Source organism: Manacus candei, unplaced genomic scaffold (assembly GCF_025592945.1).
Source record: "Manacus candei isolate 608988 ecotype Guabito, Panama unplaced genomic scaffold, ASM2559294v1 h1tg000041l, whole genome shotgun sequence".
Classification (NCBI taxonomy): domain Eukaryota; kingdom Metazoa; phylum Chordata; class Aves; order Passeriformes; family Pipridae; genus Manacus; species Manacus candei.
This window is the reverse complement of record NW_026138089.1, coordinates 5,221,110-5,236,336: the sequence shown is the minus strand read 5'-3', so window position 1 is coordinate 5,236,336 and position 15,227 is coordinate 5,221,110. Positions and strand designations below refer to the sequence as shown.

At 42.8% G+C, this 15,227-nt stretch overlaps 1 protein-coding gene across 4 annotated transcripts in view; it reads right to left on the bottom strand.

Moving 5' to 3' along the window:
- The window catches only part of MAP3K15 (mitogen-activated protein kinase kinase kinase 15), an 88,900-nt gene extending 73,929 nt beyond the window's left edge, over positions 1–14,971 (bottom strand). Inside the window, exon 1 of one of the 4 annotated variants that reach the window (XM_051794849.1) lies at positions 14,337–14,971. In XM_051794849.1, coding sequence (XP_051650809.1) covers positions 14,337–14,652 — 316 coding nt within the window. In that variant the 5' untranslated portion in view covers positions 14,653–14,971. The remainder of the gene's footprint in view (positions 1–14,336) is intronic. The other 3 variants (XM_051794850.1, XM_051794852.1, XM_051794851.1) reach the window with 3 other exon arrangements.
- Positions 14,972–15,227: the final 256 nt, after the last annotated feature.

Genomic DNA, 15,227 nt, shown 5'->3' with positions numbered 1-15,227 from the left:
CGAGTAAATTAAAAACAGGCACTTCACACTTGCTCACCGCACTCGCAGTGTGCCGAGCCTCACATGAGACGATTTCCATGAAATGCACCAGAGTGCAGCCAGCTGAGAGCACACAGAAAAATCACCCCAAGCCTGACCCTAATTTGAACCTTGTCTGCAATTAGGGGGGAAAATGAGAAAGGTGAACTTTATTTAACTTTTCTTGCACCTCTGCACTTCCTCCACTGGGTCATAAAAGGCAGTGAAAGGGAATGAAGTATAGAGAAAAAGGTTGTGTAATGCAATAACCCGACCTAAGCAAAATTAAGAAGAGTATGAAATTCAACAAGAAAGGTTGTCCCTTCCTCCCTGACTGCAGGCAAATCAATTTCTAGGCCAAGGAGATTTAGGTAAGCTTCAAACTTTTAGACATTTATCCAAACTAAACCACTTGAGAGTCACCCATCATTTAATGTTGAATATCTTGGCTGGGTAACAGAAAAAAAAAGCCTAATCTGCACATCTCCCACAGGTCACACACTGGTCAACATGATATATTTTAAAAAATGAGAAAAATAAAATTATGCTGAGCTTTATCTTCTTCTCAAAGAAATGTAAGATAGAAGAACAGTAATCAAAATAAAAGGAACTAAAAATCAAAAGAAAAAATATTTCAGTACACTAAAGCTCATAAGCCTGGGTTAAACTAAACACCTTTATTCCCTTCTTTAAGAATTAAAAATACAGCATATGAAAATAAATGAGACTTTCCTACTCTGACTCTGTTACTTTTTCCCAAATGTTTTTTTTTAAAAACAAACATCAAGAGATCTCCATCATTACCACTCAGAACTTTAATGTACCAAACTGAGGTATCCCAACTCACAACTAGAGTACAGATTTCCTCTTTATGTTGACAGACACCCAGATTGTTCATTAGGACCCATATAAAAGCACAGTAAGTTACACACAGAGAAAATGTTAATTGAGGAAAGGCAGTATTATTAAAGTGCAAAAGCTTATTAACATAGTTTACATAAATCCACAGCATCCTCCGTGAGCCAAGAAACTTGCACTCACACATTAATACAGAGTTCTTGATTTATTATTCCGGATGCTGGGCAGATGTGGATTCAATCTGCTATTTTAAGCTTTACTGTAAACAGTACAAGCTTTAAGTGCCAGCCTAAAACACTGCATGTACCACTGAACATTGTAATTTAAAAAATGGGCAGCCTTCATTAAAAAACAAGAAAGATCTATTTCAAGACACTATGTAGAGATCAAGACTTTTTTCCTCAGGACTGCTCTCAGTCCATTCTCTGCCCAGCCTATATTTGTATATAGATAAGTATGAAGTTGTCACAATACGGATTCCAGCAGGAATGCTGAGAATATCTCAGTGTAAGCGTTCGATGCTGTATTTTTTTCTCTTAGTTTTTCTTCTTGTAAATTTAACTCCGCAGCCTTAAGGCTGATTTCTTGCAACATTATATTTATCATACAGTTGAACCCACAGATGAAGTTTCTACACAAATCAGCAGTCTATGAGTACTTTCTTTGTCCAAAGTCCCAAAAAGACTTTATGAAATCTCTGTCACTTCCTGATGAAGTATCCTTTTCTCTTTATTTTGTGGAAAGACCATAGTCAGATTTAGGGATGATTAGCAAAGAATAAAAACAAAACTCAGGAAAAAGAAAAAAAGAAAAAGGGTCGCAGAAGCATTGAGCATCTTTATTAATGTGAAAGTGTTTCTACTAAGTCACTTTCCTCTTTTGAAGACTTCTGAGTTCTGTGTATTGCACCTTCTGTGGAGAGGATGGGGCCAAGCCATAATGCTTCAACAAAGTGCTTTACCCCACGCTCATGCATATTCATGCTAGGACCACTTTTCTGCATCACCCCGGTGATCACAGTGTAGTATATCACAGAGTAGAATTCAACATTGAAAAAAACCCTAACATCTGTTCTATCAGTCACTCAGAATCAGTTTTCAACTTCAAACTGGCAGGAAAAGTCAATTGCAGATGATTGGAGGAACTTAAGAGGCCTGTGCCTGTAAGTAAGGGTTGAGCCACAGAGCAGGGAGAACACTGCATTTTGTATCACTAGAATCAGTGCGCTGGTTTTATAAGCACCGTTTCAGATGCGATGTGGAAAAAAAGAAATACATGAATAACTGCAGTGAAATTTTCAGATGGCAAGCAGTTTCTAAGAAAACATTTTGGAAATTTGTGTTATCAGGTCATCCAAATACTGTACAGAGTCTTGATGCATTTTGGTGCACATGGGCTGTGTATCTTCAGTGTATATCAGCAAAATCTTCCCATCTGTTCTGACATTGCCTGATTTCACTAGCCTTCATTCAAAAATTAAGTTCTTATAATCACAGCAATGGTATTAGCCACTTGATGTAATCCTTTTGGATTTCAGTACAGATTTCTATATTGTCTCTCACAGTATCCTTCTGGACAAGATGTCCAACATACAACCAGAGGCATCAGAGGGTAAAAAAAAAAAGTTAAAAAATAATCAAGCATTCTTTTGTGCCTTGACTGCAAGCCAGAAAGTCAAAGCAGTTTCTGGCTTTCCCAAAACAATATAACGACTTACCTAGCTGTGTTATTATAATAAGCAAAAAGCTAAGTTTATCAGCTCCAAAACTTCATTATCATGAAAACAAAAAATCCATCTCAAACATTTTCAGACATTCACTCTAATTTGGATACTTTCTTCACCTGACAACAACTCATAACTTGTCACTTGTCTAAAAGCATCATAAACAGTAGTAGTAGGAACTGGCAGAATGTCTGGCTTTGAGGATGGTAATCATGTCCTCAAACTGGGTTTAAAAAGACTGAAGCATGTCAAGCATCCATTTACAAAGAAAACATCTGAAACAATATCACACTTGCACAAAAGGCAGAGCTGATGCTGATAAAAGCTGACAGTTACTGTGTGAAACAGGATTGTGCACACAGAAGCTCTGCTAAGTAAGGCAGCCTAGTGCCAAACAGTAATGCCATTGTAAACATTAGCTTTTCTCCTGCAAATTTTTATTGACTAAGATTAGTGCAACAGAGATGACTGGTCTAGCACTGTTAGAAAGAAACACACAGACAGAATGCAGCCTTGTACTGCAGAATTAAAATGAAAAATTAAAAAAAAAGTCTTTGTGAGTGAAGGGCAGCAACAGGAGAGTTAATGCAGCTAATCTCACCGAAGTGAAATTATTATAGGCAGATACTTTTCTGCAATAGAAAAAATCACAGCCTTTCTGTGATTGCTAAGGCAAGGACACTTGATTCAATACAATTTCTCGTGGCTGAGCTGGCTATTAAATGGTTGTAGCAAATTTAAAGGTGAACAGGAGAGAGGACAGCAATCAAATGGCAAGTAATTCACTATCCTGAATTTAAAAAAGTAACTCCCGTTATTTTCCCCACAATCAGTTTCATAGAGTCTAGCACTGTTTTTGACAGGCCTGGAGGCATCAGAGTACCACAATTCATGGAAAGCACTGCTGGCACCAGTAGGAAACTGAAGAATTTTAGACAAAGCTTATTATCGTGCTGATTTACATGGGAGTTTGTTGGTTTTCCAGAACCAACACATTTTTGGCATAGACTTCAAAAGCTTTAGCTATCATGTGAACAACACATTTCAAATTGTTGAGAGGTCCATGACCATCAGTTGAGCTACAGTTCTGTGCATAAAGGCATGTTTTCCTAAACAGAATTAAAAACACAAAAGGCAGAGAATCCAGACATTTCCTTCCATACTTGATACAAAATGAAACAAGAAAGATTATACTGAAACAGTTAAAAAAAGCACTTCAAGATGATTCTCTTTGTGTTTTACTTTAAAGTGGTATTGAAGACTTTTTAAACATAACTTAAGCACAAAAGCAGTACATACTATAGTAGACACAACTGCATGTGCACAAGTTCAGCTATGATAAACTGGACTACCTTCCTTGCTACTGGATTTGGCAATACCATCCCGGATGAGCAGAAAGCTAGGGACATGGTCTGAACAGTGTCATTACTGTTTTGGATTTGTGTCTGTCATCAGAGCCTCCTCTAGTCAAAGAAAGATCATACTAACCAAAACTGGGATCATGTCCTTTCAATGTAGTAAAAGTTGGGGTACATTTTTTAAAGTTCTGAATCCCATTTGTCTTGGAGCTCCAAGGCATAACTGTTGTTGAACTACTGACTCAGACAGAAGTTTAAATGCTCAGAAGCGCTACCAAATAATATTTGAAAAGTTTCAGTTCTACCACCTTGAACACCACAGCATAACCATTTACCTTCTCAGGCTGAATATTACAAAGGATAAAAAAAGCAAGCATGGTTTATCATGACATAGCAATCCAATACAATTAAGTGTCAGAATTCACATTCCAGCTTTGGATTCCACCTTGCAGACTACAGTGATGCAACTTCTGTTCCTGGCATGCCTCTACAGCCAGCCCAACCTCCCTGGAAAAGGTGACCTCTTGCAGCGCTGCTGAGAGAAAGAAGAGGTTAGGTGAATGCATACTGTGAGACACGTTTGACCACCGGGCTGCCATTTGAATCACCCTGACCTCAGCAGACACACTATGCTGTTTATAGCAAGCCTGTGCTAGGGAGCAGGATAAAGCAACAGTTGCAGTCCTTCTCTTGGCTCAGCCTGAGGCACTCAAATGGCTGTTCAAAGGTAGCCTGAGGCTAAAGCAATTCACATCCCCGCTGAAGTGCAAGGCAAACAGAGCCTACCAGATTCACAGATTTCACCTGCCAGCAGCAAACATTGAGGTCCCCCTAAGACCCTACACCCATCTCGACTGCCAAACTGCAGCCATGTAACAAACTGCAGTGAGAAAGGAGGCAACAGCTTGGCCAAGCAATCACTGCTGCAGCTGCTCCTCCACACGCACCAAAGTAGCAGCATGCCCTGAGTACCACCTGAACACAGGTTTGCAGCCAGCAAGTTCAAACTGGAGGCCCCTGACAGTGACAAAATACAGTCTTTGCATACATCCTCCACACGCAGCCCCACCCCTCCTCTCCCTTTCTGCAGTCCCTGACTGTAATGAGATTTGTCCTGGGATAAGAACACCAGGTGAGTATTGCAGGAGGAACTGTCTGGATGCATGATAAATGCACTTCAGAGATGGGGGAGCCCAAATGTTTGGGACTGACTTTGGTGCACACTGGCCTGCATAAGGGTATAAAACGCTGCTGGACATTGGGCCAACTGGTCTCCCAGTGTTGCAAGCAGCTTCCAGGCAGAGCCCCTTCCCAGCACAGATGCCTGCAGGGTATGTGCAACCTGAAGATGAGGAACTTTTGACAGGTGAGTAAAAAGCACTTAGATCCCATCACATATGGAGATAAAATTCTAAAGTAGCAGCATAGGTACTTTGTTGCTTTGTAATTGTGAATTCAGCAAGGCCAGACTGTAAACCTGTACTTTTCTATCCAAACCTGCTTGCATTATAAGCCTTTAGACGTAAACTGTTGACCAAATCTGAGACTAAGTGGACCTAGCTACACCTAGACTTCTCTGAGAAGTTTAGAAAGCAAGGGGGTTTCACTGAAGCTCATGACTCAACCGAAGGGACCATGACTTGATCATACTATAATCTATTATAATAGATGATAGAGCTGTTATTTGAGAAACTGCACTGGCAATATTCATATACTGAATTAGCAATAAATCTAATAATTATCATTCACATAATCACCATATCCTACTTCTGGCACCTGGCCAAGAGCCTTCTCTTCACTACTTTGCTACAAGTCCATCTTGAGGAACCCAAAAAGTCTTGAGTTCTCAACCAAGTTTGCACCAAGTCCTTACACCTCAGAAGAGCTTTACCTCAAACTTCTACATCTGCAAACTACGAACATTAGTTACTTTTTAACTAGAGAGTGCATGCAAGTGTAATTTGACAATTAAAAAACAACACATGATTACACTGATAAAAGCAAAGCATGACCCCAGAACGTAATATGAGCTATTGCATATCTACCATAATTAGTCTGTTTTATGGGAGGATGGAAATTAAAGCAGTGTAATTAACCCACACAAGCAAACAGTTCATTTTTGTTTCCCTTTAACCTAATTTTGTGACTTTCAGGTCTAAGAAAAACAATTCTTAAACCTATGAAGAATATGCTACACACAGTACAGTGAGACTGAACAAGCATGCAATCACTGTAAAGGAGATCAGTGGCCAGGGACCAGGCTCCCACATAAGCAGCCCCTGGTTGACTCAAGCCTGTCAGCCTCACGTACAGCTGCTTTCAGCAGTTCTCTGATGTCACTTGAGTAAACTTGAAATACCACAAGACAGAACCAGAGATCTCTTGCCCACATCTCATGGTCAAATGGCACAGTACATTCCTTCAGAGCGACTTAGGAACTACACTGAAAAATATGTTTGCATAGAATTCCTAAACTAAACAAAAAAAGTGAGCTTTAGAATGCGCTGACTGGTATGCATAGCCAGCACATTTTTTTTCCTCCTATCAGAGGGAAAATATTTTCAGAACATTTACTGATGTGAAGAATTTCAGAAAATGCTGCAAGTTTAACTTCCAAAAAACCATTTAAACAATATTTAAAAAAAAACCTAACCCACTTTAACTGCAGTGTTTTCAAGGGCTGTAAGTGCACCAATAATTGATCTTCAGAACAAAGGCAGTTTAAGATAGATGCAGTTGTTCCTCTCTTCAGAATAACCCTAAATGTTCAATTTTTTGAAATCATTTGTAATGACTGTAATGGGCGTAAAAGCCTTTAAGTCTATTTAGTGGGAATCAATAAGATTGTTAATAATAGAGAAATAATAGAGAATAACAGAGAAAATAATAATAGAGAAAAATATTATTTACAGAGTAAGTTAAAACAAAACAGAAACAAACAATTTATATTGTATCCAGAGAGAAGATTCCTTCTTAGCTGATTCAACATCTAGAAAACATTTGATATGTTCCCAGCTACAAAGCCCAGTGACAGAGTTCACAGTCAGATTCTGGGAAGCCTTCTCAGATTTAGTATTTAAGCTCAGGAATAGAGAAAGACAGAGAACACAGCTGTAGGCTGAGTTGGTTTTTTTGGGTTTTTCATGCAAACAAGTTTATGCACAGGAAAGAACATGGAACAAAAATAACTACATGCTTTTTCTTTTTCCTTTACCCAAAAGTCATGGCACAGAAATGAGTAACTTCACACAGACCATATGTGCACACATTTATTATCTCACTTTGGAACAACAGAAGTCCAAATTTGCATGGCTCGCACCAGATTTTTAGAGAGGCAAACAACTTCATTCAAAGTTTCATTAAAAGGTAGGACTCATACTGGGTTTGGATTGTTGATACGTCTTTTCATATGACCCATCACAAGTAAAAAGAGATGCTCATTCCAAAAGGAGAAGTAACACAATGGAATCTCTCTCTGTTAGAGAATCAAGGTATATTTCTCTGCCCAAATACAGCCTGGACAGAAAATGGATTGAGAAGAGCCTCAAGGAGAAGGACTTGGAGTGTTGTATGATGAGAAATATGATATGACCCAACAATGTGTGCCTGCAGCCCAGAAAGCCAACCATGAGCTGCACCAAAAGCAGGGTGGCCAGCAGGTCAAGAGAGGGCATTCTCCCTCACTACTCCACTCTTGTGAGACTCCACCCGGAGTGCTGCGTTCAGCTCTGGGGCTCCCAACATAACAAAGATTAGAACCCATCGGACAAGTTCAAGAGGAGGACCATGAAGATGATTAGAGGGCTGGAGCCTCTCCCACGAAGACAGGCTGAGACAGTTGGGGCTGTTCAGCCTGGAGAAGGCTCCAGGGTGATCTTCTAGCAGCCTTCCAGTACCTAAAGGAGGACTACAGGAGAGCTGGAGAAGGACATTTTACAAGGGCCTGTAGCGATAGAACAAGGGGGAATGGCTTTAAACAGAGAGGACAGGTTTAGATTAGATATTAGGAGAAAATTCTTTACTGTGAGGGCGGTGAAGCACTGAAACAGGTTGCCCAAAGAGGCTGTGGATGCCCCATCCCTGGAAGTGTTCAAAGCCAGAGTGGGCAGGGCTTTGGGCAACCTGGTCTAGTGGAAGGTGTCCCTGCCCATGGCAGGTGGGTTGAAACAAAGTTCAACATGGGAAAGTGCCAGGTTGGGGCAACCCTGGATGTACATTCATACAGACTGGGGAATGAGATGCTGGAAAGCAGCACCTTGGAAAGGGACCTGGGGGTCCTGGTCGACGGCAAGTTGAATGAGAGTCAGCAGTGCCCTGTTAGCCAGGAGGGCCAACTGTGTCCTGGGGGGCATCAGGCAAAGCATCTCCAGCTGGTTGAGGGAGGGGATTGTCCTGCTCTGCTCTGCACTGGGGTGGCCTCACCTTGAATATTGGTCACTATAATACGAAAAAAGATATAAAGCTATTAGATAATGTCCAAAGGAGGGCAATGAAGATGGTGAAGGGCCTTGAGGGGAACTCACATAAAAAGTGGCTGAGGTCGCTTGGTCTGTTCAGCCTGAAGGAGAGTAAGGGGAGACCTCATCATAGTGTACAACTTCCTCATGAGGGAAAGAGGAGGGGCAGGCACTGATCTCTGCTCTGTGGGGCCAGTGACAGGACCCAAGGGAATGGCCTGAAGGCCATGTGTCAAGGGAGGTTCAGGTTGGATATTAGAAAAAGATTCTTCCCCCAGAGGGTGGTTGGGCACTGGAACATGCTCCCCAGGGAAGAGATCACAGCACCAAGCCTGACAGAGTTCAAGAAGCATTTGGATTATACTCTCAGGCACATGGTGAGACCCTTGGGGATGGTTCTGTGCAGGGTCAGAAGTTGGACTCGACGATCCTTGTGGGTTTCTTCCAACTCAGCATATTCTGTGGGATGATCTTTAAGGTCCCTTCCAATCCAAGCCATTTTATGATTCCGTGACAGTAACATATAGATTTGATGGATTGCATCAGGCTCATTACCATAATTTAAAACTGGCCTCACATACTTGCATGCAAAAGGGTTACAATACCGGTATATTACAAGGTCTAGTTATCAAAATATTTGGTTCGATGGCACAGTGCAGAGTGTTACTGGAGACATCTGTAGTCGCTCTACATGTGCAGTACCATGCAGAGATAAAAGATCAGGTCCCGACAGCTCTGCTGTTGTATTAAAGCAGCACAATATCCAACCCAGTCAGCTCTGGCCTCTCAGCTACCACTCTCTTGTTCTGAAAGTAGCTGGTTTGCTTCTCTTCATATTTCTGGATTCTGTGGTATATAAATCTTTTGAGATTTAAAGCAAATACTCCCCTAGCCATTGAGCCAGTTGCAAGGGAAAAGAAAGGCAAAAAAAAAGTTTAAGTAGTCCCCAGTAAAACAAAAAAAACCCTGCCTGCTGAGGTAAGTATGAGAGAGCTAACCCTTAACTCCTTCCCTGCTGCTCATTGTCACACCCAGGGGCAAAGATAAATTGCAGCAGGAAGGTCTGTTGAACTTTAAGATGTTATTGCCCTCAACTGTCACTCTCACCTTCCTGTCAGATTACAATCCCTGTGGCACAGCTAGCGAGAGAAGAACGTGCCTCCAGCTGAGCTACACTGGTTACCAAGCCGTGTATTATCCTAAACTAGAGACAAGTGTTTACTGCCCCCTGACACACTAAGCCTTTGGGCTGAGGAAGTTGAAGCATCCCTGCCAATTCTGAAGCAGGGACACCGGCCTTCTGAGGACAGAGAGCTTCAGGGCATGCAGCCGGGTACAGGCAACAATCATTCATTCCCCCAGTGGTTGCCAGAGCCTGAAAATTAGGATCCAGCATATACATTTCCTCCTTCCAGTTTCATGGTATAGCATGAAAACAAGAGGAGTTTCAGGGACAAGAAATGAGGGTTATGTTAACAGTGGTTCAACTGTGGTACAGAAGTAAGGAGGACCCACGCTTCAGTCTCTGTCTGGGCTCCCTTCCAAGTTTAACATTGGTTCTGAGTGAAGATGGGGCTGCAGAGACAGATACCAATTAATTTTTGGGCTGCCTTATAATGCAGGTTAGACAATTTGATATATAGCAAAACAACAGAAACACATTTCAAAATATTCCACTATACTCACAAATTAGCTGAGATAGTGTCCTGGATTGTCAGAGGAACACTCATTTTTCTCAGGCCAATATTTAGCTTCATTCCTCAGTATACCACTCTTTCTAGCTTGTCTTCCTTTCAGTTGATTTTCATCCTGATGACTTCAGTGACTGCAGTCATCTCTGAATGCTCTGGTCAAATGTTCAAAGAAACATTCCAAGCCTCGAAACAGAGTGCTGTACATCCCTCGCGAGGGAAAAGGATGATCAGCTACAGAAACAGGACTTCACAATCCAAAACAGAAACATCCAAAACTTGTATAACTGTACTTCATCCACTCCTTCACTTCCACACAGTAGCCAAAAGCTGTGGCACTTCAGGCAATAAGCCCAGATAAAGTTTTTGTTTGACAAGGAAAAGCTACATCTCTTTCTATCTATCATCACCTTTCCAGAGGTACAGGTCAGACATTCGACTCTGACATCATGTTTGCTGTCTTAGTACATCCAGAACAGGAAGATCCTTTGCAGCTATGCACCACTCTGCCTGCAACATCACTAGCCAAGTCACACTCACCTTTTCACTGTTTCTTAAGCTGTTTATGAATGCACCATACCACCTGTAGTTTTTGTAGTTTTGTAGTTTTTCTGCATGGGACGATTCTGAAGAATTCTAAAAATCCTTAGTGAGCTCCTAGGCTCCCTGTTCCTAAGGAAAATACTTCATTTTGTGCAAAAAAGCTTCACACTAATGCCCAGTATCTGTGGTTTCAGTTTAAAAATATGGTTTCTTTTTCTTCCCAGAGATAAAGTCAACGTATGCAAGCATCCTTGCTGCTTCTCCATTAGGTACATACCATCACCCACTTCAGCATAACATAAATTACTTTCCTGACAGCTTGTTTCTAGCACACACTGAGCAAAGAAATCTCATCTTTCTGCTATTTCACAATTTATTGTAAATTTGCTCTCACAAGTGCTGTAGTTCCCCTTTAGCAAAGCACCTGAGAACACTGGGTGATTTTGTAGGATCAGAGTCATCCTGCATTACCTGCAATTCTTAACTAATGGCATAAGTCACACTTCCATGCATGGTAAGATTTCAAATGATAGTAAGTCAGTAATGAGTACACTCAAGGAGAAAAAGAGACATATTGTCTTACTATGGAATACAGGTGGTTTTGCAGCACTCAGTGTTGTACTGAAAAATCATCTACTAGAAAATCTGCCTGCAGACAGGAAAGAAATTCCTGTTGATCTTTTTTACTGCACTCTGTCCTTAAACTTTGCTGACTTTGTCATCAATTTTCCAGCTCCAAGAGTAATCATATTATAGATTCATACTAAATAAGGTAGATAAGCTTGCTTTGGACAAGGATTGTCTTATGACTAAATAAATGACTACAATTTCAAGCAGGGCCAGGGAAAAAGGCAAATGGATAGCATTTTTAACAAAGACTCTCCTTACTACTCACAGGGAAATGGTCCTTGCTGCTCAGTCTTTAAGCATTAGTAGATGGTTAAGGTTCCACTAGTAAACCAAGAGATGGTTACAGGCATCTTTTAGAGATCCCCCCACCCTCATTACAAAGCAAGAGGACATTCTTCTCAAGGTTCTGCCCCGATGTACAGAAAGTAAATAGATACTATAATAGATATCTTCACTGTGGGAAACACCTGCTCAATATCTTGCACAGGTAGTAATAAAACTTCTTTAGATTTTTTTCTTCTTAAAGTAAACACACAGTAATTTCCTAACACAAAGTTCATCATGAACCATAGGACTGCTCGTATTAAAACTCATTCTTAATGCTGTTCTTCATTAAGAACTGAATAGATGTCAAGGGTCCCAATCCAACACATGTTCTGGAAAAAGAATATGGTAACAATGACTTGCATCTATAAAACACAGAAACTAAAAATTACTGATTTTTCAAATATTTAAGAGATCACAAAGTAGTGGATAAAGAATGTTGCATGTAAATGAAAAAATATGAGATTCGGCATTTTGGATAATAGCTTGACTTGTATTCAAAAGCCTGAGGCAAGGGAGAACCCACCAATAAAGAACACAGAGCAAGAAAACAAGAAGGGTGTAACAAAAATTCTCAGGAAATAGTAACAGAGCATTCTACATAAAATGAGAACTGAAAAAAAAGAGGCAGCACTTTAAAACCCACAGTGACACTTCAACTCAATGGCTCAGCATAATTTCGTAAGCTTAAATTTTAGAAATATAAAGGTTCTGACTGAGGAGTTCTCAGATCATCAATCTGCAAAGCAAGAAAAAAAATGATATAAAAAATGTCGATGCTAGAAGAGCCACTTATTAAAATATTAAAACAACAGAAGAGCAAAATAAAAACCCTATTAAAATAATGGGGTTTTTTAAATTAAGAATGCTAGCATTTTCAGGGTGACATTGCACTCAATGGCAGATAATTGGGAATCCTGACAATACAGTAATGCTAAAATACTACTAACATATTCAGCATGGTTTTCAAAAAAGTATATACAGTGAAATAAATCTTTCTGCTTTTGACAGCTTGAAGGTCTGGTTGATAAAGATGACTTATGCTAATACACTCGAGTTTCTCTTAATACAAGTAACTTATCATTAAAGGATGCTTTGACTAAAAAGTTTGACAAATAAAGGCATACATTACACAAATTAAAAAGCTTTCCCCCTGGTTGATCTCCAGATGTTGCTACTATAAAGAAATCCACATAAACACTACTTTGACTGGTTTCCTTTGAAATTCCTGACTGGGGATTATTCAATTTTAATGGACACTAAAAATGATATAAAGTATTTCCTGACCAAACCTGGATATGTGTTGAAGGAGCATCCAGAAACAATGCACTTTACTATTACAAAGTGATATTAATCACTGATAAAATTATCTTGGTCCTACAAGATGACTTGAATGCAGAAGTCCATGAAGTTAGGCCACATTCCCAGAAAAGAGGCACTCCAGAACGCAGCAGGAAAACATTTTGAATAACTGTCTCAAGCTCTCAGTACAATGTAGAGCAGGTGTGTGCACAATACATTAATAGGACGATTAGTAGAAACAGTGAAATAATCTTGTATTGATGAGTACACTATTATGCTTACTTTCAAAAGGGCTACAAAAATATTGGAGATGCACAATGAAATTGCTAGTTCGTGCTTGTGTACTAAGACACACAAAGAATATATTACACACCCGCCAACCTCGCTAGCAGTTATAACAAAAACCCTTGACTGGGAATGTAAAAACCAATGACAACAGAGCACGTAAAGTTCTTCAATATTTGGAGAACTTACTGGGATGAAACGGACTCCTAATCACATGAGAGTTTAAAATAAAATTAAAGTTTTAAGAAGTATTCTTTAACACATCTCATGAGCAAAACAAAGTTATTCTTGTGAAAGATGGACATCAGCATGGACTTTCCCTCTTTGAAATCTGTGAATTCCCCCATTTCTTACTGTCTGCTCATACAAATAGGAGAAAAAGTCTGCATGTCAGCAACATGTTCACATATCTTGATTAGTCTTAATAATACCTATTGACTCAGAGGTTTCCTCTGCTTGCTCAAAAAGCTCACAGTTCTCTGCCATAGTGCCCAAGCAGCCACATGTTTTTGAGTGGAGAAGGGATGGCACCTTTCTTTTGAACCATCCGACACCAGTAACCAGCTGGAGCCAGAACGGGGTGGGCAATACTCACAGGTCTTCCTCAGGGCCCTTGCTCAGAGCAACACTGGATCACCCTGTTCCTGGCTACATACAAGCCAATTTCACTGTCCAGGTCTGGAGTGAGAGGGGTGAACAAGCAGCCTCTGGCCAAGCCAGACCAGAGCCTGGACTGTCTTCATGGGATGTCACACTGAGCTCCCAGCCAGGCTGGGCAAACCACACCAGCAAGAGCCGCTACTCCTTAAGGCTCGGTTGGTGCTGCAGGATCCACAGTCCTGCTGGAGCTACACACTGCAGGGACTCAAAGGGCTGCTGTAAGCGCTTGAACTTTTTCCTCACACCTCCTCCTCCTCTTCCATGTGCTTGGCACATTACCTGGGAATCCCTTCACACACGTTTCCCTGTCTCCACAACCCTCCCTAAGAGCCCCCCTTCGCAGTCTCTTATTCGCCCATTCCCCCTCTTCTCTGGCCTCTATGGCGCCTTTATCGACCCCTCCCCAGCCCGGCCGGCAGCGTCCCTGCACCGCCCGGGCAGGTGGCACCGCGTCCCGGCTCAGCCCAGCCTAGCCCAACCCGCTCACCTGCGTCGTAGAAGGCGTCCAGCACCGCCGTCTCCCCGAAGTCCAGCTCCCCGAAGTTGACCGTGCTGAGCTGGGCTCCCTCGGCCTCGCAGGCCCGCAGGAGGCACAGTCGCGCCCCGGCCTCGGGGCTCCGCGCCCCGCTGCCCGCCTTGGGCGGGTCGTTCAGCACATACACGACCCGCAGGCAGCGCGGCCGCGGGGCCGCCGCGCCCACCTCCGCCGCCTCCGCCTCGGCCGGCCCGGCCGCCGCCGGCTCCGGCTCCGCGCAGGGGGGCGCCGGCTCCGCGGCCGCGCTGCCGCCCGCGGGGCTCTCCATAGCGGCGTCGAGGGACGAGGGGAGCGGGCGGCTGCCGGCAGGTGCTCAGGCGGGGCCGCGTCCCATCGCAAACAGCTGGGCAAACTCCGGCAACTCCCTCCCTCTCTCCTCCTGCCGGCCCTTCTGCCCGCGGCCGGGCGGTAGCGTGCCCCGGCAGGCGGGCACGGACACGGGGCTAAGCGAAGTAAGGTAAAGGCGGCCAGAGCGGGTCTCGGCACCGCCCTCCCCGGCCGGGACAGCCCGGGGGACGGGACAGCCCGGGGGAGCCCGGCTCCACCCCGCCGTGCCTTCCCGGGACAACGCGCCCCGCTTCCTTCCGCGACCGCGGCGGCACTGGAAAGGAGGCACCGCCGTCGGGGCGATCGCGACTCCTTTATTACTTCCCTTCCCCGCCCCTCTCCGGGCAGTGCCTCCGCGCACCGCCCGCGGCTCCGCTGCCTCAGGAGCAAAGGCAACTGCTGCACGTCTGTCTTTATTCCCTCAACTTGCTCCATCGCAGATTTATTTTTTTTTAGCTGACTCTCCCTTCCCTGTTGTTTACACGAGTTTGACCACAGGCAGACTGTGTCAGAAGT